Source organism: Vitis vinifera, chromosome 6 (genome assembly GCF_030704535.1).
Source record: "Vitis vinifera cultivar Pinot Noir 40024 chromosome 6, ASM3070453v1".
Lineage (NCBI taxonomy): Eukaryota > Viridiplantae > Streptophyta > Magnoliopsida > Vitales > Vitaceae > Vitis > Vitis vinifera.
The window spans coordinates 7,775,089-7,799,049 of NC_081810.1; the positions used below are offsets into that span (position 1 = coordinate 7,775,089).

At 37.7% G+C, this 23,961-nt stretch overlaps 3 protein-coding genes across 3 annotated transcripts; 2 read left to right on the plus strand and 1 right to left on the minus strand.

Moving 5' to 3' along the window:
- The first annotated feature begins 202 nt into the window (after nucleotides 1-202).
- On the plus strand, nucleotides 203-4,072 carry LOC100251804 (pentatricopeptide repeat-containing protein At2g30100, chloroplastic). Its single transcript, XM_002278398.4, has 2 exons — nucleotides 203-1,326; nucleotides 2,844-4,072. The coding sequence occupies exons 1-2, from the start codon at nucleotides 565-567 to the stop codon at nucleotides 3,615-3,617; spliced, it is 1,536 nt and encodes a 511-aa protein (XP_002278434.1). The 5' UTR covers nucleotides 203-564; the 3' UTR covers nucleotides 3,618-4,072.
- Nucleotides 4,073-9,042: 4,970 nt separating this feature from the next.
- LOC100256939 (ethylene-overproduction protein 1) lies at nucleotides 9,043-15,019 on the plus strand. Its single transcript, XM_002278378.4, has 4 exons — nucleotides 9,043-11,336; nucleotides 11,631-11,922; nucleotides 12,008-12,317; nucleotides 14,186-15,019. The coding sequence occupies exons 1-4, from the start codon at nucleotides 9,391-9,393 to the stop codon at nucleotides 14,419-14,421; spliced, it is 2,784 nt and encodes a 927-aa protein (XP_002278414.1). The 5' UTR covers nucleotides 9,043-9,390; the 3' UTR covers nucleotides 14,422-15,019.
- A 302-nt stretch (nucleotides 15,020-15,321) lies between these two features.
- On the minus strand, nucleotides 15,322-21,458 carry LOC100262036 (inactive receptor-like serine/threonine-protein kinase At2g40270). Its single transcript, XM_002278356.4, has 9 exons — nucleotides 21,029-21,458; nucleotides 20,802-20,940; nucleotides 19,767-19,838; nucleotides 19,528-19,671; nucleotides 19,305-19,445; nucleotides 17,986-18,617; nucleotides 17,086-17,276; nucleotides 16,869-17,001; nucleotides 15,322-16,203 (listed from the first exon to the last, which is right to left on the minus strand). The coding sequence occupies exons 1-9, from the start codon at nucleotides 21,138-21,140 to the stop codon at nucleotides 15,605-15,607; spliced, it is 2,163 nt and encodes a 720-aa protein (XP_002278392.1). The 5' UTR covers nucleotides 21,141-21,458; the 3' UTR covers nucleotides 15,322-15,604.
- Between the last annotated feature and the right edge of the window lie 2,503 nt (nucleotides 21,459-23,961).

Here is a 23,961-nt window from a genome sequence, read left to right on the forward strand (position 1 = left end):
ATATGAGGCTAAGCTTCTATTAGTGGTCCAGTAATCGCTTTGATTTTATTAGGGCCAAGAAAACAATTAATTGGGCCAGGGCTTGTTTTGTTTGGGCAGAGGATTCAACCTCATTGATACTGGGCTCGGCCTTGTGTGAAAGGAAAATGGGGTCAGTATCACTGGATTTGGGCCCTGTGGCTAGATTCGCTGAGTAGACTCCATTGGAACACGTCTCCTCTTTTATTCTTTCGTTTGTCTTGGCGATGCTACTGAATGAATGGATGTGCCAGACAGCATTCCCTTTTCTCTTGGACTTCATTTTTCATGACAATTGTGTTTGGTTGCCGGGAAAAATGAAACAGAAGCTTAAATTTTGAATTTCTATTTGGAAATCCAGAAGAAAAAGGAAAAAAAAGCTTTTACTCAACTGAGTCTGGTATGAATGGGCGGTTCATCTTTTGAAAATCAAAATTTTCTTTTCTTTTCTTTGTTTCTTGGCAACCAAACGCAGTGTGATTCTGGTAGCTTTGTTCATGTGACCCGAAAGTCTTGAATTGAAGTGAAGTGAAGTGAAGTGAAGACATGGCCTCTGCGCATGGATTTGCTTCTTCTCTGATGAGTCCGACCGAATTGGGCTTTACACTTTCTTCATCCTTCTCAATTCAACGGCCCCGGTTAATCGTTCCCAAGTTTTCTCGGAGTTTTTTAGGGGAATATTGTTCAAGGGCAACTACAATCTGCAACCACCAAAACCCTAGGTTTGTAGTCCCGAAACGAGATAAAATTCGAGAATTTAGGTTGTTCAAATCGGTTGAATTGGATCAGTTTCTGACGAGTGACGATGAAGATGAAATGAGCGAGGGCTTTTTCGAAGCCATAGAGGAATTAGAGCGAATGACGAGGGAGCCCTCGGATGTTCTCGAGGAAATGAATGATCGGCTTTCTGCTCGTGAATTACAGCTGGTGCTGGTGTATTTTTCGCAAGAAGGAAGGGACTCGTGGTGTGCACTGGAGGTGTTTGAGTGGCTTAGGAAGGAGAACCGAGTTGATAAGGAGACTATGGAGCTTATGGTTTCGATAATGTGCAGTTGGGTTAAGAAGCTGATTGAAGGGGAACATGATGTTGGGGATGTGGTCGACCTTCTTGTGGACATGGATTGTGTTGGACTCAAGCCTGGTTTTAGTATGATTGAGAAAGTGATATCTCTGTATTGGGAGATGGAGGAGAAGGAGAAGGCAGTTTTGTTTGTGAAAGAGGTTTTGAGACGGGAAATTGCTTATTCTGAGGATGATGGGGATGGCCATAAAGGAGGCCCAACTGGGTATCTTGCTTGGAAGATGATGGTAAACTTTTTTTGAATTATAATTCTTGGTTTTATGGCTAGATGAATTGTTTTTTATTCTGAATTTGAATGCCATTAATGTTTTTTCTCATATTATAGATTGTAGAAGAACAATACATTGAAGCCATCTCATACCGGGCATTAGGACTAGATGATGTGGCCCTTAATCTTATGTCAAGGAGACATTGTTGTCTTCCTCATTCTGTGTTTCTGTGATTCTATTGGTGGGGTTGAATTCCTTTGTTTTAGTGATTGGATTGGAATTTCATGTGGTATTTGATCTAGTTGAAATTCTTATTATCATGTTATTGAGTTTGCATGATAACTTGATTCTCATTAAAATAACATTAGAACTCTTAACTGGATGATTATGGAATGGTTTTGAAACACCATGTTGTCAGGTTCACTTATGCAATTTCAACTAATGGGTTTTCAGAGCCCATAAATACCAGTTCCTATTTATGGAAAATAAAAATTGTTGCATCCTTAAATGTTTCTTTTGTATTTCATAGGTATTGAATTGGTGGACCTACAAATATGCTTCTGAGTGGAAAGGGTTTGGATCAGATTGGGGTTTCTGGGTCCTGTTCGTTGAGAAATTATCGGGAACTGATACAATCCATTAACCTGATTGAATTTAGGAAATTAGATTTTAATTCGTATATTGTTGAATAGTAGATCTATAACCTGATATAGTCTGGTGGAACTAAAAATATTTTTTAAGTGCCATATAGAATATTAGTTGTTATATGATATCCGATGTAGCATATATTGTGTATACAGTGTTTGTAATATCTATGCATTTTATTATTGTATAAACAGACTAGGCCCCAGGCAGATTAGATCTCCTTATATTCAAATTCAATCCTCTAGTTGTTGGATCAAACAGATTTAGATCATTGATGGGTTTTTGTAATGGGATCACTTACCTAATCTACTTGTTGAGATTGGATCACGATGATAGGCCTACATACAACGGGTGGGATGTCAGATGGACATGTTTTATGAATATCAACACATGAAATTTTGTTGGGCAAATCATATTCTTACATTTAAGTTGTATACTTTTGGGCTCTTTTTAGGTGCTTTGAATACAATTGCTTCTACCTATCAAAAAAAAATTATTGCATTTAGGTGAAGTAAGACCTAAACTCGCTTTTTTGCATTTAATCAAAGTGAGATCATGGGTTAAACTTTGGTAAACAACCAAATGAGGATCAACTTAGTGAGTCATATCATGCTCAGTCCAGACACAAGGCTGAAGAAGTAAGCAAGGGGGCTCTTTCATATATCACAAGTCTCTTAAATGTACTTGGACTCCACTCATGACAGGTCGAACTAACTGTGTTTATCAACTACTTAATATTGATTGATTGGTAGGCATTCTTTGGCATATTTTATAGTGAATTTAATTACAGTACCTTTTTACAGGCTTGGTTATATTTTGGCTTGCATGTCTTATAAGTACTTACCTTTTGCTTGTTATGGTTATGATCCATTTAAAATCCACTTTATCAGGCAGAGGGGAACTACAGGGGTGCAGTCAAATTGGTGATTCATCTTAGAGAATCTGGGTTGAAGCCAGAGGTCTATAGCTACCTCATTGCAATGACAGCTGTAGTTAAAGAGCTGAATGAATTTGCAAAAGCTTTACGCAAGTTAAAAGGTTTCACAAAGTCTGGTTTGATAGCTGAACTTGATGCAGAAAATGTTGAACTTATTGAGAAGTACCAATCTGACCTTCTAGCTGATGGGGTGCGCTTGTCCAGTTGGGTGATTCAAGAGGGAAGGTCTCCCCTTCATGGGGTGGTTTATGAGAGACTCCTTGCTATGTACATTTGTGCTGGTCGTGGACTTGAGGCAGAAAGACAATTGTGGGAAATGAAGCTTGTGGGTAAAGAAGCCGATAGGGAGCTTTATGACATTGTCCTGGCCATCTGTGCTTCCAAAAAAGAGGCCAGTGCTATTTCACGATTGCTTACTGGAATGGAGGTCACAAGTTCTATACGTAGGAAGAAAACCTTATCATGGTTGTTGAGAGGTTACATTAAAGGAAGCCATTTTGATGATGCTTCAGAAACAATTATTAAAATGCTTGACTTGGGCCTGTGTCCAGAGTATCTAGACAGGGCAGCTGTGCTGCAGGGACTGAGAAATAGGATCCAACAAACAGGAAATGTAGAAACTTATCTCAAGCTTTGCAAGCACCTTTCCGATGCCAATTTGATTGGACCTTGTCTTGTATATCTGTATATAAAGAAGTATAAGCTTTGGATCTTAAAAACGATTTGAATAATTCAGAAGAAAAGCTACGAGATTCTGTGTTCCAAAATCTGTTTTGGAAGCATGCACTCATGGTTCAGATTTTGTACCACAAAAGTTTATTGTACTGGAACCTTTTTTACGTGCGAATCCTGTATAGTTTTGGATGCTATAAGAGAGTAAATGATGCTGATGAACCAGTCTAGGAGATTGAGTGCCTGTGGGAATTAGAAATACATTTTGGTTAATCTTCCTCTCAGACTCGAATATGTGTAAATAAGGTGATCCTGTAAACACAGTCAAGATTCGAGAACCTTCGACATGATGTAACTTGAAAGACTGCATATACGTACTACAGGTGTGTTCTTATGGCATTCTTGTTCCTTTCTTGCTTGAGTGTCATACTTATACAAAGAACAAAATTAGAAGATAATTTATGTATGTTGGACCTCTATTATATATTTTATGTTCATCTGTTATGATCATTCGTAATTCTGATGGCGCATGCTTCTCTTTCTGTTTATATCAGCTTTAACTTATAGGAGAAAAGTCACTCTTTCGAGTACCTTGATATATTGTCTCGCCTACAAACATCTGACATGAGAAATGGAGGATTCTTGAACAAGGAACCTAGTATAAAACCTTGCATAAACCCTAGCATTAAAAGATAAGAACAGCTATGGCATGCCCAAAAAAGTCTAGATTTATGTGGCTGCTGACTACAAGTAAGAATGATCTTAAGGCTTTCACTACACAAAATATTACCAGTTAGCCTAACAAAAAGGCCAGAATCTATGTACACAGGATTATAATAGGGTCCAGCTGCATTACCGATTCAGTACATACTGGAAAATGGGACCAATCAAATCGTGACATATATACATTTTAGGGTCCATTTCTTTACACCTAAGTCTGGTCTCTTTGCTTTGTACTTTGGAGGGCACTTGGTAAATTTTACTACTTAATGATTAATGATTTAAAGTAATTTTAAGTTAAACTATGCTTAAGTTATTAAGTAATATTAATTCATTAAATTGATTTATTAAAATTATTTTTAATTTTAAATTATAATATTAAGTTACTTTGTCAAACATATTTCATATTGGGTTTATTACACCTTACCCCCAACTTATAGCGTGTTTTACATATTGTCCCTTCAAGTTCAAAATTAAGCAATGTATCATCTATCTTTTATAATTGCATGCAATATGCATTTTTTGAAAGACTGAGTTATTTTTTTGGATGGAAAGGCATAGGTTCTTCATGTGATTGAGGGCAAAATGGTCAATTTTTTTTTTCTGAAACCCTAACCGGTCCTTCTTCCTTCTTCTTCTTCTGCTTCTCTCTTCACTCTCTCTCTCCTACCTCTTTCCATTGTGGTCGATGCTAGATAAGCACTTAGGCATCTTTTTTTCTTTTGTCAAAAGATACCTATCAACGAAAAGTTTTAGTTTTGTTAAGATTTTTCTCAAAAAATTTGTAGAATTGCTAGAATGTCTTGATTCTTGATTTGGGTTTTTTTCAAAAAGCTTGATTTTTTGGATCTTTGGTTGTGAATCGGAGGTATTTCAATTCCTTATAGCCATAAACCTGATTTTGTTGAATTGTGGGAGCTCTCGATTAGAATAAAATAAAATTTGGGTTTAAAATATGGGTTTTTTGTTGTTTTCATCACATCCTTCCTCAAAGCCCATCTCTGAATACTTACCATAATTGAGGTTTCAAGATTGAAATTTCAAGAGATGTAGTCCTCCCAATTGGCTTTTTCATCAAAGAGAGGATTGAGGATTGGAGAGGAGAGAGAAACAATGAAGAGAGAAGAAGATGAACAAAGGAAGAGGAGGGTTAGTTAGGGTTTTTTAAAAAAAATTGACCATTTTGCCCTTAGTAACGTGAAGAGCACATGCATTTTCATTTAAAAAAAATAATATTGTCTCTCAAAAATGTACATTATATACAATTATAAAGAATGTAGGGTATATTTTTCAATTTTGAACTTGAGGAGGTAATGTGCAAAACATGTTATAAGTTAGAGGAATAAAGTGTAATAAACTCTTTAATATTCTTAATCACTTAAATTAAGTCATCAAATCCTATTAAATCATTAGATTGATTTATCAAACACCCTCCTAATCTCTTTCTTTTATATTTTGGTTTCATTTATTTGTACCTTGGTTTCATATATTTATATCTTCGTTCAAGCATCTAGATTTCAAACATACACTTTCAATTACCCATATTACATTTTCAACAAGTACCTTCAGAATCTTAGAATTTTCCTTATACAACTATACCAGCGGCACATTGGAAATCAAAACTACACAACATCCCAAGCTAACTAATCCCCCTACTTTGCTGAGCAAACTCACAATCCTTGCTTGAAACATAAAATAGTGATGATTTTGCCCATGGCTATTCTGGTAGATGCCTGCACAATTTATTTCCTGTCACATAGGTAACCTAATTGGTTAGAAGGTTTTTTCAGAATCAACTCCCTTCACATGTAATGTGTGATGCCCTATGATGTCAACTGTAACACTTCATAACAGCGACTGGGCGACAATCCAAGTAGGTTGTTTTAGTTATCAGCGTTTACGGGGCCACCAAGTCTGTAAAGACGTGCACTGCATTAATGTCTTGCCTTCAAAACCACATAAATTTACAAGCTTTTTAATGTGATTTATCTGCTGTACCATGGAATTGGTCATAAAAGTAGTGCGGAAGGTAGGGCAGACGCTGCCAATGTCTATTTGGGTTTTATTTGGGTCTGGTAACTACAGCTTTCATGCTCCTTGTCTGTCTCCAGTGTGTCCTCTCCAAGGATTTGACATTATTTTTTTTGCAGTTAAGGCCTTGAGATTGTCATTTAAAAGTAAAACCCGGTGAAGATATTAGAGAGAGAAGCTGGCTGGCCACTTAGTTTCATGAGAGCACACCTTGGATTTTGCTCCTAGAGGTCCGTGTGTTCATGAATTTAAGTAGTACTTTCTTGGCTGTTTATACCATGCTTTAATTACATCAAAATAAAAAAATAAAAAATAAATAAAAAGAAGGAAAGAAAGAGGGATGAATTAGGCATTCTTTTTCTGGACCCATGGGCACCAAAAGGCTGCATCTCCATTTTTCCTGGCCCGCCCTCATGCCCCCAAATCTTGCAAGGTTGGCAAAATAGGCCATGTGTATGGCTAAACCATTCCATTTCTTACTCCTACCACTTTGCCATTTTGCAATATTGGCCTTTTAAAGGTTAAAACCAACGTTTAAAAATTTACACAAATTTACCATTTTCTTAGGGTGTGTTTGCAATATAGCATGGGAAAAGAGGAATCAAATTCTTTGTAATAATGGGTTTTATCTTTTAAGACAATGAGATGAGTATTTTAAGTATATTAATATTAACAAATAAAAAACTGAATGATTTTTTACTTCCCATTTTCTATTACTATGTACCAAACACCCCCTTCAAAAGCTTCGAAAATTAGTTACTTTTCCTTGGAGTATCTAACCATCTACTTCCCTCCCTAGTGAGTCTGAAACGCTTGTCTTTTAACACACCCAGAGATGATGATTCGACCCTACAAGGAACCAAACACTGATTGGTGTCTCTTCCCATGTGCACCATCTCCTCTCGATGCGCATGTCCTACTCTGACTCGCCAGCAACAGACTGCTCCACAGCGCCTCACATGGAGTCCCCAAGCCACGTGACACCTCCCCCCAATCCTCTTCCCTCCCTCCAAGCCCCTCCCCTATATATTCTCTTGTCTTCTTTTCAGGATTTGCTTCCACGGTTCCACCTCACCCACCACTGAAAAATGCCCTCAAATCTTTCGGATATGTTTGCTGACTCTCTCTCTCTCTCTCTCTCTCTCTCCCAGAATAATTAGTTTATTAGTAACCCAATAATGCCTAGAGCCCTTGTCCTGGAGGACATGGTACCTTAATTTATTTATTTTTAATAAACATTATGGGAAGGTGTGCCCTAGATCTAATGGTCACCAAACCATAAATAATTGGGGCCATGAGCCTCTCTCCCTCAATGAGTTTAGTGAATAATTGGCGTAATGTATTGTTTGGTGCATGCATACTCACGTGTTGGGCACTTGTCCTACGAATAAAAACGATTAGGATGTTTGGCTTCTACGATTAGCTTGAATCCCCATTTTTTTTATTTTGGGGCGGTGCGCCAATTAGGTCTTGATTTTGACATTTCAACTATGAATCAATCGCAAAATTTTGTTAGGAAATATCGACAAACCACAATGAGTATATCGTGTGCAATGTGTTTACTCAAAAATTTTAGTGTTATCTTTTCATGCTCTATCCGTAAATATATGTTTGAAAATTCCTCAACTGGAATTAACACCGGAAGGTGAAAGGTTGCTCTCCAATCATATTTCCTCCCCGCTTTCATAAGTTCTTTATCTGATCTTCCATGGTGTATGAGGTTTGTGGATACAGATCAGAAGCAACATCAATAGTATTTTTCATAAATGATTGAAGACAACAAGACTACTGTTCTACCAATCATATACCATAAACGGTTGGCAATGTAATTCTCCAGATTTTGGTGTCAACTCATCATGAATTATTGGTCAGGGTTTGCTTTACACTGTAGAAAAGGCCTCATGGATTGCAGAATACGCTTTTGAATTATGAGACCCATGAGCTAACTAATTCCATAGTTTGTAAGCTACTCAACCATTTTCCTTTTTCTTAACAAACCCTCATTTGGCTTTGACCTATGCTTATTACCTAATTAATAAGCCTAATTCATCCCATATTTGTATCTATTGAGAAATTTGATGACATCCTGACAAATTGTTCTCATATATAACGACGAGGATATTCAAGAGTAGTATCAAGAATTTCTTCTAATGATTGATGTGAGATATCACGAAAATCCAGATACAATATTTTTGTTATGTTGTATAGAATTATGGAATTATAGGAATATTCAAAAACTTTCGAGAACACTTTTTAAATAAACACAAATTTACTATTTAAATCATTGCACGGTTTTAAATTTTTATGTATAAATTATATTTATATTAAAAATAAATAATAAAGGATAATATGTGTGCAAGACCATGACATTAACCACAATTTCAAGTATTGTATGGTTCAAAATTTTTAAATATTAGTTTTATAGTAAAGTTTATATTAAAATAAAGTTAATTACACATAGCATTTGGACTATACATTTAGTTATTAAAACCTGAAAAAAAAATGATGGACATTAAGATATGTTTAAATTATTACTTGGCTTAATTTGATGATAAAAATAAAATGATATTTAAATTAAAACTATATTTTAATTTTATAATTTTGATTAAAAAGATAATATTTAATATACATTTTATTTGTGTTGTGTTTGTAGTTGAAGAAATATATAAGATACGTTAGAAATACTTAGAATCATAAATTAGAAGAAAAAAAAAAAGTAGGGAAGAAAAATACAAAAATGGTATACATGTAAGTGGAAAGATAGAGAGGAGAGAAGTGGAATACAGCCCAGTCCCAATCAGATGCAAAAGTGCCGGTCAACTGTCAACATGGCCGGCTTAATGAAAAGCGCCTACATATAATTTTGGTTTTAATTTTCCCGAGAAACAAACACCAACGTTTGAGTCCATAGTCTCCAACATCACCTCCTTCTCGCTTGCCTCCCTCTGGCTCACGGTGGTGTTTGCGGGCCGGAGGTGTTCAATCACTCATACCCACATCGGTTTCCATCATTGGTTTTTGAATGAAAAACTAGAGATTTCTGAATCAAATCTTGGAATATAATCACATCCGATCCAATGCGTAGCTTCAAGCTTATAGAGCGATACAAGAGCACCCAAGTTCATGCCCTAACTCCTCCAGACGCCAATCCCAGTAGCACCACCAGCTGCGCTGTAACAGGTAAGGTCAACCACCACTCCAAGTGGCTGAAACTGAGTCAGGCCATCTCAGCGTCAGTAGCTGAGCCTCTTCTCCCTTATGGGCTCCCTACGACGGAGCTCATTGAGCCACCCATAGACCTCCACCTCAAATCCGTCAATCATGTAGAAACCCTAGCGAGCTTGTATCGTCGGTTTCAGACATGCTCACAATTCGATAAATCGTTGATATGCCTTGAGCAGTACTCGCTCTTGCGCAGCCTCGGTGATCCGAAGCTGCTCCGCCGGTGCCTTTGGACGGCGCGGCAAAACGTTGCTGATATACAGTCAAAGGTCGTGCTCTCGGCGTGGTTACGCTACGAGAGGAGGGAGGATGAGCTTTCGGGGTCAACATCCATGGAATGTGGTGGGCACATTCTTGAATGTCCCAAGGCAGCAATGGTACCTGGGTGTGATCCCAAGTCATTCTATGATCATTGCCGATGTCGTCTAGGCACAGTAGATGGAACCGATAAGCGAATCATCGTTGGGGATGATGAGTGTTCGACTTCAAATGAGAATAGTGATGTTTCCTTTTGTATTGATGATGAAGAGATCAACTGTGTGAGAAATAAGATTGCAGTCCTCTCTGGCCCTTTTGAGACCATGCTTTATGGTAGCTTTATTGAGTCGAAAAGGGTTAAGATTGATTTTTCAGAAAACGGGATATCGGTGGAGGGAATGAGAGCTGTGGAAGTATTTAGTAGAACCAGAAGATTAGATTCATTTCATCCTGAGATTGTTTTGGAGATGCTATCCTTTGCAAATAGGTTCTGTTGTGAGGAGATGAAGAGTGCTTGTGATGCTTATTTAGCTTCATTGGTTTGTAATATTGGGGATGCATTGATTCTTATTGATTATGGTTTGGAGGAGACTGCGAGTCTTCTTGTAGCTGCTTGCTTGCAAGTGCTGTTAAGAGAGCTTCCAAGTTCTTTGTATAATCTGAAGGTTGTGAAAATTTTTTGTAGTATTGAGGCAAAGGAGAGGCTGGCCATGGTAGGTCATGCTTCTTTTTTGTTGTATTATTTTCTTAGTCAAGTGGCTATGGAAGAGAATATGGTATCAAAAACAACTGTAATGTTGCTGGAAAGAATGAGAGAGTGTGCTACAGAAAAGTGGCAGAAGGCACTTGCATTTCATCAATTGGGCTGTGTGAGGCTTGAGAGGAAGGAGTATGAGGATGCTGAATGTTGCTTTGAAGCTGCAACTGAGGTGGGTCATGTTTATTCTGTGGCTGGTGTTGCAAGAGCTAAGTACAAGCAAGGGCACCAGTATTCATCGTATGAGCTGATGAATTCTCTCATCTCTGATTATAAATCAGTTGGGTGGATGTACCAGGAGCGATCTCTGTACTGCAGTGGGAGGATGAAGATTTTTGATTTGAATACTGCAACTGAACTGGATCCCACACTTTCGTTTCCCTATAAATACAGAGCTGTTGCATTGATGGAGGAGAAACAGATTAGAGCATCCATCACTGAGATTGACAAAATCATTGGATTTAAGGTGTCTCCTGACTGCCTTGAACTGCGGGCTTGGTTCTTTATAGCACTCGAGGACTATCAAAGTGCACTGAGAGATATTCGGGCGTTGTTAGCATTGGAACCGAATTACAGCATGTTTCATGGGAAGGTGAGTGCAGATCACTTGGTTGAGCTCCTCAGTCGTCGTGTTCAACAGTGGAGTCAGGCTGATTGCTGGATGCAACTCTATAATAGATGGTCTTGCATTGATGATATTGGATCTCTGGCTGTCATACATCAGATGCTTGTCAATGATCCTCATAAGAGCCTTCTACGGTTTCGGCAATCTCTTCTTCTTTTGCGGTAAGTTTTATGATTAAACTTGAGATGATTCTCCTAAAAAAATGTTTGTTAACTGTTTGCCTAGAACTTGATTCCCAAAAGTTTTTCCAGTAATTCATGTGGAACCTCAAACTTGCAGTTCCTTAGATAATGGTTTGATAAATTTTAATAATTTGTCCTATCTCTGTGATCTCTGACACATTAGAAGTTGTATCTTGTCCAAGTAAGAAGTTATGAATTCTACAATGTGATTATTTTCAAAATTGAACTCATTTCAACGTATTGAAGATAGCCTAATATCCAAGAATATTACAGGTTAAATTGTCAAAAGGCTGCAATGCGCAGTTTGCGGTTGGCGAGAAATCATTCTAGCTCTGAGCATGAAAGGCTTGTGTATGAAGGATGGATATCATATGATACTGGCCATCGTGAAGAAGCACTCTCTAAGGCAGAGGAGTCCATCGCTCTTCAGAGGTCATTTGAAGCCTTTTTCCTCAAAGCATATGTGTTGGCAGATACAAGTCTGAATCCAGAATCATCAGCTTATGTCATCCAACTTCTGGAGGAAGCTCTTAAATGTCCTTCAGATGGTCTTCGGAAAGGACAAGTATTATACATAGTGAAACCCTTGTGTATTGCTGTCCTATGTCTGAGGATCTGTTTGTTTGATGTTATATTGCAATATTTTGCAGGCATTAAATAACCTAGGAAGTATTTATGTGGATTGTGGTAAACTGGATCTTGCCGCAGACTGCTACATGAATGCCCTTGACATCAAGCATACAAGAGCACATCAAGGGTTGGCACGGGTATGTCATCTTAAAAATCAAAGGAAAGCTGCTTATAATGAGATGACAAAGCTGATAGATAAGGCAAGAAACAATGCATCAGCATATGAAAAGCGGTCTGAATACTGTGATCGCGAGATGGCTATGAATGATCTAAGTATGGCGACAAGATTGGATCCACTGAGAACTTACCCATACAGATACAGGGCAGCAGGTAATTTTTTGTGCCCCTTTGTTTATGTCTTTTCTTTGCAATTTGATTCATTGTGAGGTCATGCCCAATGAAACTGCCCTTGTTCCATGTGTTGCTTGTTGAATTTGTTATGGTTATGTTAACCTCTGTTGTAAAAACTATAAGTTAAATTGTAAGCATAAAGTTCTTTGGAGCTGAAAATCTTATGATATGTAGGCAATCAATAATATCTTGGTTATTGAGGCAAAGGTTTTTTTCCCTACTTCCAGTACTGTCCATGAAACCAGAGATACTAGTTTGGGGGATTGGAGGGACTCAATCATGGTTTTAGTGATCCACATCTAGGCAATTGATAATATCCAGATTTTCTTATGATTCTATTACACAGTCACTTTGATCAGTTGACAGTGTAGAGGTGTAACTATTGTCAGTTTCTCTAAATTCTCTTGGGTTGCTGGTCCTGGCAGTCATCAGTGGTATTTAATTAACATTATGGTGTATATTTGCCACATTTCTCTTCTTCTCATCTTCCCGTCTCAAGAGGGAGAGAAATTGCAAGTGTTCGATTAAATTACAAAAGCTTTCCTCTGGTGGTTAGGGGCAGGGGGAGGAGCAGCAAGGATCCAGCTCTTGTTGCAGGAAGAATCAAAGGTGCCTTATAAGCCTAGAAATGAGTTGTCCCTTAGTGTTGTGAGCAGTAGGGGCAAGAGAGTCAACTGGGGACAGTATAGTTTTCTGGGTAGTTACGGTGGTGATTTTTTTTGGAGGGTTGTCCCTTGCTGTTCCCTTTGTTTTCTTGCTGGTCTTAGTGGCGCTTTTTGTATACTCTGTGTGTGCGTTGTTGCACCCATTCCTAGAACTTTTAATATATTCTCTTATTTTACCAATCAAAAAGAAAGAAAAAAAATGAAACTCCTTTAATTCTAGGAAGACCTGTTTATGTACTTCTTCCTTCAGCCTGAATTTTTTTAGAGTCTTTGGACCTTAGATCATGTTCTAGTCATCTTGGGTGAACTAGGTGGATGGCTGCTAGCCCCCTGCTGGCATGGCTTTGAGAGGCACTTTGAGTTTATGGAACAACTTGATTAAACAAAAGAAAATAAATTGGAAATCTGTCTTTTATCTTGTAGATGATTTCAAGTACTGGCAAAGGAAATGAATGAGTAGTTCATTACTTGATGCTGTAACTGCAGCCACCAACCTACTGTTCTTTTCCTCAAGAAAGACAATATTCCATTTCATTTTGTTTGTATTGGGCTGTATTAGATGAACATGGATGCAAGTGTCAAATGTTGGTATCTACCGAAGTGTTAGATTTGTTTGATCACCGCATCCTAGGATACAGATACATGGTTAAACCTAGTGTCCATTTTTCTCTCCTCATCCTATGCCTTTGCCCAATTAGAGTGTGTATTAAGATAACACGTTCATATCGAGCCCAAGGCTATTTTGAACAACATAGGAATTTATTGTTCAACATCCCTACTGGGGACATATGACTGGTAGGTATATTAGAGAAATATCCACCGCCCGAAACTTTGTCATATCATGTTCGGCATGGGTATTTCATTTGAAGTATTTATATAACATTGGTTGTGAGTTGGAAATTTTTACTTCGTTCAGAAAAAAAAAAAAAAAAAAAGACCATGGCACTGTCAGAAACCTGACTAAACTGAAAAAATGCAAGAGAATAAGAAAGCTATGGCTTTTTCATTGTCTTGCACTGAAAAAATGAGCTTTCTGTGGTAGTTCCATAAGGAACATTTTCTTGTACAAGTTCTACAAAGACTTGCCTCAGCTTTTCATTTTATGTTTTGTTGTCGCTCTGATCTACTGGTTATCTAGGAAATGAGAAACCTGTACTAATAATCTGAACCTCTTCTTACCAGTGTTGATGGATGACCAAAAAGAAACTGAAGCTGTAGAAGAGCTCACAAAGGCCATAGCTTTTAAGCCTGACCTGCAAATGCTCCATCTTCGAGCAGCATTCTACGAGTCGATGGGCAACTTCGTTTCTGCAATCCAAGATTGTGAGGCAGCTCTCTGCTTGGATCTCAACCACACAGACACACTCGATCTGTACAATCGAGCACAGGATCAAGCTACCCATCAGCAGCAGAAGTGAAGCATCATATTTTATTGCTGCCCATAAAATCAAAGTCTGACAACAACTTTGATGTCAATTTCCAGGAGAAAACTACTAGACCAATTTTCCACCTGGCTCAATTTTTCCAGAAAGAGTCTGGACGAGAAACAGACATGGCCATGAGAAGAGAACACATCAAGCAGAGCATAGAATGTATACAGGTGTGGTGGCATCATGGGGTTGATGATGATGGAACAGCATGTACTGGGTAGAAGGCCGCTGTTAAAAGGAGTACCAAAATTTGCCTCTTGTGAATGGGTTGCTGTTTAAAAGGTTCATCACTGTAATTTCTACATCATTGTTTCTTGAGAATGGTATAGGTTTCTCAAATTTTGCCTCTTTAGAAACACCATTTCTCTTGCACATGAGATATGTCATTAAGAGATCCAACTATGTCCCAGTTGTGACAACCCATTCACGTTCGTTTGATTTATTGGAAAGGTAGCTATATCCCCACGGTAAATTTGTACATCCATTCATCCTGGAATATTTAAAATTTTCTTATTTCATGTAGCAAAGATCATGGGTGTGCTCTGTAATTCCTTTTCATTTTTACTTAAAAAGACTTTTGTTTTGAGTGTTGTGCAGTGGGACACAGGAATATGGGATTTTGCCCCTTATGAACTTATGACTCTTTTGATAGATGGCTGCTAAGGTAGTCCTTCAATCATGATGACCATATAGAAGATGGGGTGCTATATTAACCTCCTACCGTTTCCTTACCATAGAAAAGGGAGATTCCAAAGCATGGAAGCAAATTCTCTCATACTTGCAATTGCAAATGAATTCTCCATAGGGGACCTTCAAAACAGGTAATCCTTTAAGAGATGAGTCGAATGTGTCAGTTGAATTCTCGGACTAGTGAATACAACATCATAATTTGGAGAAACTCAGTATTTATTGATTTCATAAGTATGTTTTTAGGTATCAGAATTTCACAACCCACTAGTAAAGAGAAAAATCAAGCAAGAAAATCCAACAGGTCTCCCTTTCTCTGTTTATATACAAACATCATTCATCTACCTTAAATAGAAGCCTGCTTTTGAGATGAGACATGGAACACAGAATGGGGGGTGAGAAGGAGATGGATTTTTTTTCTCCCTTTTAGAGGAAGAAAAACAAGAAACTTTTTAACTTAATATTTAGCGGTCAAGTTAACCTCTTAACTTGCTTCCGAAGACATGATCTCAAGTTCTGCCCACCAAAGAGGAGATAGTTTCGGTGTTGCTCCATCAGGCCCCATTGTGGTTATCTCCTTCAATCTAGCTGTTACCTCTCTCATTGTTGGCCTCTGGCTTGGATCAGGATGGACACAATCTTTTACTACTTGAAGCAGTTTCTTGAGCTCCTCCTCTTGGAAAGATTTTAGAGTTGGATCCACCATTTCTCTTGAGGGTTGGTCCATTTTCAAATAGTCTGATGCCCAATCTGAGGAAGGACCATTGTCCACAGAGTATGGGAGCCTGCCTGTTATCATCTCAAACAATATTACCCCCAAGCTGTAAACGTTACTCTCTGGATCTGCTGATGGGGTTTCCAAGAGCTCCATGGCAACTGATCCCATCTTTGCTGCAGTTACCTCATTCCAGAAACTGAAGTCTGATATTTTTGCTGCATAATCTTCGGTCAGATATATAGAGGAAGATTGTAGCTTTTGGTGGGCTATGGGTGGATTCAGCTGGTGCATATATTCAAGGCAGTATGCCAAGCCCATAGCTATCCGCAGCCGCATTCCCCAGTCTAAGTGCTCTGCTTCCTTTACTGCAACATGTTCCCAATCCAAAATCAACCAACCATACAAACACTACATTTATCTTCGGTCATTATATGTTTAATGGTTAATGCATGATTTGGCACATGTCTTCTACAGTCAATGCGGTTGTTTGCACCATGACAGGGTACACTATGAACTTAGATAATTGCTCTAAAATGCAGGTGTAGTCAGCAGTAATGAGTTCCAACCACCTTGACACAGAACATTATGGTGGCTGACCCTACAGGATATGACTCACTTTTTGCAGCTGACAATTGAAGGTTAAACACAGTTTTTAATGATTATGATTTGGAAAGGAATCAGAGTGAACCAAACTTTGGTAGTGAAGATGGATTAATTGAACCTTATATATTGACACTTGATTAAATCCCAAATCAAGTTAATGAATTTTCCAAGGGAATGAAACTCTTTTGGCTGTGATGATCACCCAGTCAGTTTATTTGAGTTGCATGAAGTGGAAACTGTTAAAAGATGAGTCCTCTGCATACTTATCTCATTTTCCATAAATGTGGGGAAAATAGAAAATGCTTCTTCTCAGGCATATTCACATATGTTGGTTTGTGCAATAGATCATGATATACTAAATGAAGTACATATTTCCTTGAAAAATATGCTGCATGGCTGTATATATTGAGGAAAGCTAGATACTCACTGTGCAGATGCTCAAAGAGCGTTCCGTTAGGAGCATATTCAAAAACCATCATTCTCGTAAAAGGCTTATCCTCTTCACAAAACCCAATAAGGTTCACAAAATTCTTGTGGTTCACTTTTGATAACGTGTCTATCTGAAATAGTAACCAAAAGTAACAGTAAGATTCACAAATGGATGGATGATACATAAGGTTTGGTGAAATTTGGGTTTAAAGTACCTTCTTTCTGAACTGGGCTTCTAAATTCTTTGACCAGTCTCCAAGAGATGCCACTGCACTAGATGTCACTGCTATTTCAACTCCATTTGAAAGAGTTCCTTTGTACACTGTGCCATCTGATAGAGAACCAATTATATTGCTGAAATCTTCACAAGCTGTTTCGAGTTCTGCTCGATTGAGCTTTGGTACACCTGAAATGCACTCTCAAATGTGAACATATAGACACATACATTGAAACAGCAGGAATGCTTACACCAGAGTGGATGGATTAAAAGATGACATTTGCATTCTACACTTGCCCAAATGCAGGCATTGAGAGTCTCTATCCATGGTTCTTATTAGGAAATACAACCATAAGAGGATAATCATAAACTGTTTACTCTACAGTTGAGATAGAGGGGGCAAAGAAATCCCTAGATTCCATTTGGATGTCAGAAAGTACTAGAAAAAGAAAGAAAAAGATAAAATAGGAAAGAATCTTGAGTTATGCTGTTTGATTGTGGTGGAATAAGTTAAATAAAATATAATGAAAATTATTTGAAAACTCTTACATTTTCAAATTATTGAATCTCTATTTATGAAGTAAATAAAAATTGGAGAAAAGTATATCGAGCTCAAGTTTGTACTGTTATTTTATTTCCGTTTCCTTCCTTTTCCTTATCCTTCCTCGCATGCTTTCTAGGAGATCCAAAGAAAACCTTCAAACTGTAATAGTTCCAAGATTATCCTTTGAGGTTGATGGCCATTGGGCACCAACTTACCAGACCCCCACACTCCACTGTACATTCAGCTATGCTGTTGGGCTGTTAACAAATTGTCCTATTGTGTACATGGAGTCCTAAATTTTCTCAGAATGCAAACATGTGATAAATCCTTTTTTCTCATGGGAAGAAGACTAACCTGTTACAAATGCTTTCTGCAGCTGCCCGCTTAGACCTGTGGCCCAAGGCTTGACGGTAACCACCTTATGGCTTCTACAGAAGATAATGCCCATGGCTGAAATAAATATGACTAAAGAACTCCCCAAAACTCCAGACAAAATTAGAACTGTATAATGCTTCCCATAAGAACTTTTATTGAGCATTGGACTAGGAGCTGGAGCAGGGGAAGGCACTGGAGCTGAATTGGATGGGGGTGCAGAAACAATCATTGGTGGATTTGATGGAACTGGTGAAGCTGGACTTGGTGGTAGTTTGGGTGAGAGTGGACCCGGCCAAAATTTTGTAAAGGGAGATGCTGCAGGGGAAGATAACGAAAACTCTGCTGGAGATGGTGATGGAGGAGCCGAGGGTGAGTCTGAGGGTAAAAATGGTGATAGTGATGATGAAAAAGAAGGTGAGGGTGATAGTGACAAAGAAGCTGAGGATGATGGTGACAAAGAAGCTGAGGGCGATGGTGACAAAGAAGGTGAAGACAATGGTAATGACTCAAATCCACTTTTCGCATTTTTTTCCCTTTCTTTGGGTGGACCCACAGCATCCACCACCTGCAGCACCCTCCTATAAGATACATCTCGAGGTTGAGCAGTGTCCCTAACAGAGAGAAAAGCAGTTGTCATAAGGCAGATCCAGGAAATAATATACAAACATGTTTTCTTGAAAACCACTGTAAACAAGTCAAATCAAGATCACAAGAACTACATTTGAATTTCTTGTTTGTACCATGGTACAGCTGCAGGTGCAGTTAAAGACCATTCTAAAAGCCTCAATAAACATAATGCATGAAACAAGTTTGACACGTATTATTTAATAATCCATGAATGTCACTAGTAACCCCATACAAACAACAACGTATTAATTCTTCTCTTATTCTGAAGTTCTAATGTACTAAGGCAACTGTTCCAAACTTGACATTAAAGAAGGAAAAATCACAGCTCTGAATACACACACACACACATACACACGTGTGTGTGTGACAAACACCTTAAATCCAAACCATCCACAAGGTTACATTGCCTGGTATGTGAAAATTCTTGTCCAATTATTGAAGTTCAGTATTCCACTAGCCAAACAGACTTTTACCCTCTTAGCTCAAGAGAACAAAATGAAGGAAATGCTTCTAAAATGATCAAAAGATGCTTCCTTTCTAAAGTACTCTAAGCATTTTCAATTCCTTCACCTCAAATTTTCTGAAAACCGAAGGAGATGTATAGTTTACAGAAAATATCCTACATTAATGTTAATAGGAAAAATAAATTCAAATTGATGGTCTGCACTTACCCAGAAATAGATCTACTTTTGCAAGTTGGTCCTGAAGCAGCACTAGATAGCTGGTTTTCATCAACCTGATATTCAGAAAGCATCTTAAGCTCGTAGATTTCAGGAGATATGCTGCCAAGGAACTCGTTATTGTCCAATAAACTGCAATAATGATCAGAAGATGGAGTAAGTAAAGAACAAGAAAACCAGGTGATTATATTAAAAGGTTGAAAGAGCAACTCACAGGATTGTCAGGGACTGATTATTGCCAAAATCAGATGGGAATGATCCACTAAAATTATTGTAACCCAGGTCCAACACCTCCAGCTCCTTCAACTCTCCAATATCTTTAGGAATGTTTCCGGAGAAAGAATTATTCCGTAGAATACTACATAGGAGACATGCAAACCAAACCAGCATATAAACAAAATAATTAAAAAATAATGCTTGTAAAATTGATTGAACATAGTAATATATGCTTACATAGATTTTATAAAGGCCAACTTCCCAACTTCAGGTGCCATTGTTCCTACGAGACAAAGATCTCTCAAATTCCTACAAGTAAAAAATATATGTAGAACTTTAGGGTAAAATGAAAATGAAAAATAAAATTAAGAAAGGCACCCTTGATCTGTGATAAACCATAAAACAACATAAAAAGTTCGAAGACCTACTCCATCAACACCGACTTTAAAAAGGATGAAAAGAAAACTCAAAGGCATCCAAATGAGGACAATACCTTTGATATGCAACAAACCAAAAAACAGCATTAGAAAATGAAAAGATTCCTCCATTCATGTCTAGATTATTTCTAACCATTTACAACATGATCTTTATGCGTGCAGCATTGAATATTTTTCATTTTATTACTTCCAAAAGGACTTCACATCATCTGAGTTTGGACAGTTTCCTTCCTCCCGGTAGTGTTAATTTTTCAGGTACAACATGAAACTCAAGCAAACCTGAAACATTCACAGATCTGCCCCTAGTCGCTACCCTAAAAACGATATTAATTTGAATCTTAAAATTCTTTGACCCAAAGACAATATTATGGCCATGTAAAGCATTGAACAATGTCCCTTTTACTTACATATGCTTTATCAATAAGTTCCTGAGGGAAGTATATGTAGTTTGGGAGCATTGCAACTTCTCATACTCTACCCATAAAGGGATTGACAAAGTGATTCTAACAGCATATAAAATATGATGTTTTCTGAATCCCATTGGAATTCAGAGTTGCACGATTCTGAATGTTTTTATGGCAACAATTAAGAAATGGGAGAGAAAAAAAAAATTACATCAGAAATCATAGCATTGATTCGTCCAGGTCCATGCCTCTGACCTTTGATCGATAAAAAACAACTTGAAAATGCCTAAAAATTTGATTAATTTCTTAAGCATTTTCCTTTTTTGTGTCGACTTTCCCGAGAGTCAAACAAAGGTGAAATGTCAAGAAACTTTGCCAAGCAAAATCGCAGTATCAATAACGAATAACAATTTCACCAAAGAACTACTCACAAGATAACAACTTTTCCGTCCGAGCACTCGACTCCGAACCAGGAACAGTGATCAACCTCGCCACCACTGTCGTTCCAATCCGACAAAGCACCAAATGGATCTTTTACCACACTCTCCCGAAATTTCAACAGTGCCAAACCTGCAATTCACACAATAAACACGCTTTATAGCTGAATGCAGTTCTTCAAAACTCCAAAACTTTACAGGCATGTAGAATTCAGCAGTACCTTCGCTGTTGAGACACCAACAGAGTCTCAGATGCTGGTGAAGCAATGATATCACCACCATTGTCATCGCTGCCCGCAGCTTGAACCGATTGAATCTCCACTTTCCATCCATTTCAAACTCAAATTTCCGATTCCAAAACCTCTATGTACTCGAGTCAAACTCCGTTCAATCGCAAACCAAATTCAAGCTGACCAGAGAACGTTTTGTCTCTGCAGCCGAGTCCAGATGAGTAGAGAAGAAAGCGCCTGTATCGGCGCTTTTTGAATTTTCGTAAAGAAATGCCGAGAGAGGCAGAAATATCGGGGATAAACTGATTCAGTTTCGCTCCGGTTCTGAAAATGATGACGTTGGTTTCCTTGTCTCGTTGCCGGAGGCGAATCCCATATAAAGGCACCGTCGCTAAAGCCACTCGCTGCTCACGTGCTGAATACTTTCCCTTTCCATTTCTCGTATAATTTAGTACTTTTCTATCCATTCCTCTTCTAATTACCCTTTTTGGCAACGTATGTGTAATTGTCCCAGCAAGTGCTCCCGTGAAGAAAAGGAAAAAAGGCTACAAAAATTACATGCCGATATATGATGTAAGATTTTTTTCCTTTTTCTTAATTTCTAAAAATACATAAAATAATATAATATAATTTAAAATATAAAAAATGAATTTCCATTTACATATATTTTTACTTTATAAATATTTGGTTAGATAATTGAATAAAATTACCCCTATTCTCAATTTTTTAACCAAGCATTTAAAGTCGCAGTTGCCCATGTCAAATGCAGCTACCCATCCTTTGAACAAACGTACTAAATTTGGATGGTGAAAATTCAAATCCGGGTTGTTCAATCGCCAACCGAACAGGAACCCCAACAGTAAGCGTCCTTACACAGAGACTCTTTTATTTGCCACATGCCGCATTCCAATAAAGAATACTAGTATATGACTTTAAAACCTTGTGTTCACTGCGGTCTCATTGGCCCTGCTGATTTTCTTCAAAATTCTAAAACTTTGGTATCACCCACCCCCATTGACCATTTATTCATGGCATGGTAACTTAGTCTAATAAACATTTGATATGCCCTCGATAATCTAAGCCCATTATCTTATCAAATTTGAACAGGTCCAAGTGATAACTAAGCGGTCGGCAGGTAGACACTACTACTACGACATGAACAATATGAATAATTTAGAGCCACTTGGATGTGTGCCATGGACCCAGCTCTGAATATGGGACAAGTACATGGAGTAGAAGTAAACACTAAGTGATAGCTTCTCAATTATAATAATGGTTCATGTAAACAATAATGGGCGATCTGTGTGGCTTGTGAGCCAAGTATGGAGGTTGCCTTTGGATGTAATTTTGGAAGCAGGGCGGAGAAGGAAGAGAAAACGAAATGTAATCTTCTGAGAGGCTGACTGGCGTAGGGACATGTATGGGATGGGAGTAATTGTTCTTAAAGATTTCTTGTTGTACAAGTATTAGAGGTAAACGCATTTGGAGATGAAAAGATGGAATGTATTCAAGCGAGAGTGCAACCCAACCAAACTAAAGTTGTCACATGGTTACTACAAGTCCCTTTCTTTCTACCTTATAACAATAGTTTTATTATAATATTCTCATTTTTCATTTCTAAGTTTATCTCATATTTATATCTTGGATCTACTCAGGGTAATATTGATAGGTAATTTTTTTTATATCTATTGAAAATGCATCATCATTTAAGTAATGTCATGTATGCAAATAGAATCTCATTGCTCCATTTGAGTGTCATTATTTTGTATATTGGTTCAATTATTTTATATTTTGATTGCATATTTTTCTTATATTCTTTCATTCATTTGTATCATGATCCCTAAAGCAGACAAACAAGCATTCCGAGTTTTGGCAATCACAAACTTCACTTCTTGTTAAAAGTAAAAATTATTTAAAGATTTCCGTAACTTTGACAAATAATTGAAACACACTAGAGGATTATATAAATAGAAAATCAATGAGATAGAGAAAAACATAATGACCAGGGAAACAATCTCATATGATTGTACCATCATTTCAACACATATTTTGAATTGTTCAAATTAAAAGTTCGATGATACAAATTTAATATCATGAATTTCTTTTTTATATCTTAGTTCCTTTTTGTATCTTTGTTCAATAGTAAAAATTTAATCATAGACTTATATTTAAAGTTGGGAATAGAATTTTCATATATGATATTGATACCACATTTTGGTATTTAACAAGAGAGAAAAAAAGGGTGTTGATGATGCCTAGATCTCTTTGGACGTACTCATTGTGAAAATCCAAAAGTTAATGTGTCTAACTTGAGCAATCCTGCAATTATTGAACAATAACAATGTGTTGTTTCTTTCTTGCACCTACTGTTGGTGACGCTACAAAGGACCAATAAATTGACCATCCACCCTACAAAAAATTGGAAATGAGCCTTTGTTTGGATGTCTTTAGATGGCAATGGGGGCAAAAAAAATCTTAAATCATTGTGTTGTGTCTTGTAATATTGGCATTATATTACATATGGCTGAAGCTTGGGGGTGGAACCAGCAATGATGAACAGGGCTGGACCACATTTTACTTGCTCCTGAAATTTTCCTGGTGTTGTTTTTGAATGGAATCAGACAAGCGAACTGCAGTGGGGCTCCTTTTGGTCATTTTTAAAAGGACTCTCTAACCTCCTTCCTACTGTCCACAGCTATAGAAACTGCTGATGGGTGACCTATTCAATCTGTGAAATGGGATGGGAGACTAAAAAAAGTCATGGTCACCCTCTGCTTGCTTCTTTGGAAAAGGTCTGAGCCTGGAGTTTCCGGGAAGCTACCCTTTAACTGTTGTAGTCAATTGGCCTTTTAAATCTTGGTTGCCACATGGATTTGGACGGTCGTGCAGTTTGGTGTTAGGGTAGATATTGAATTTGTCTACTT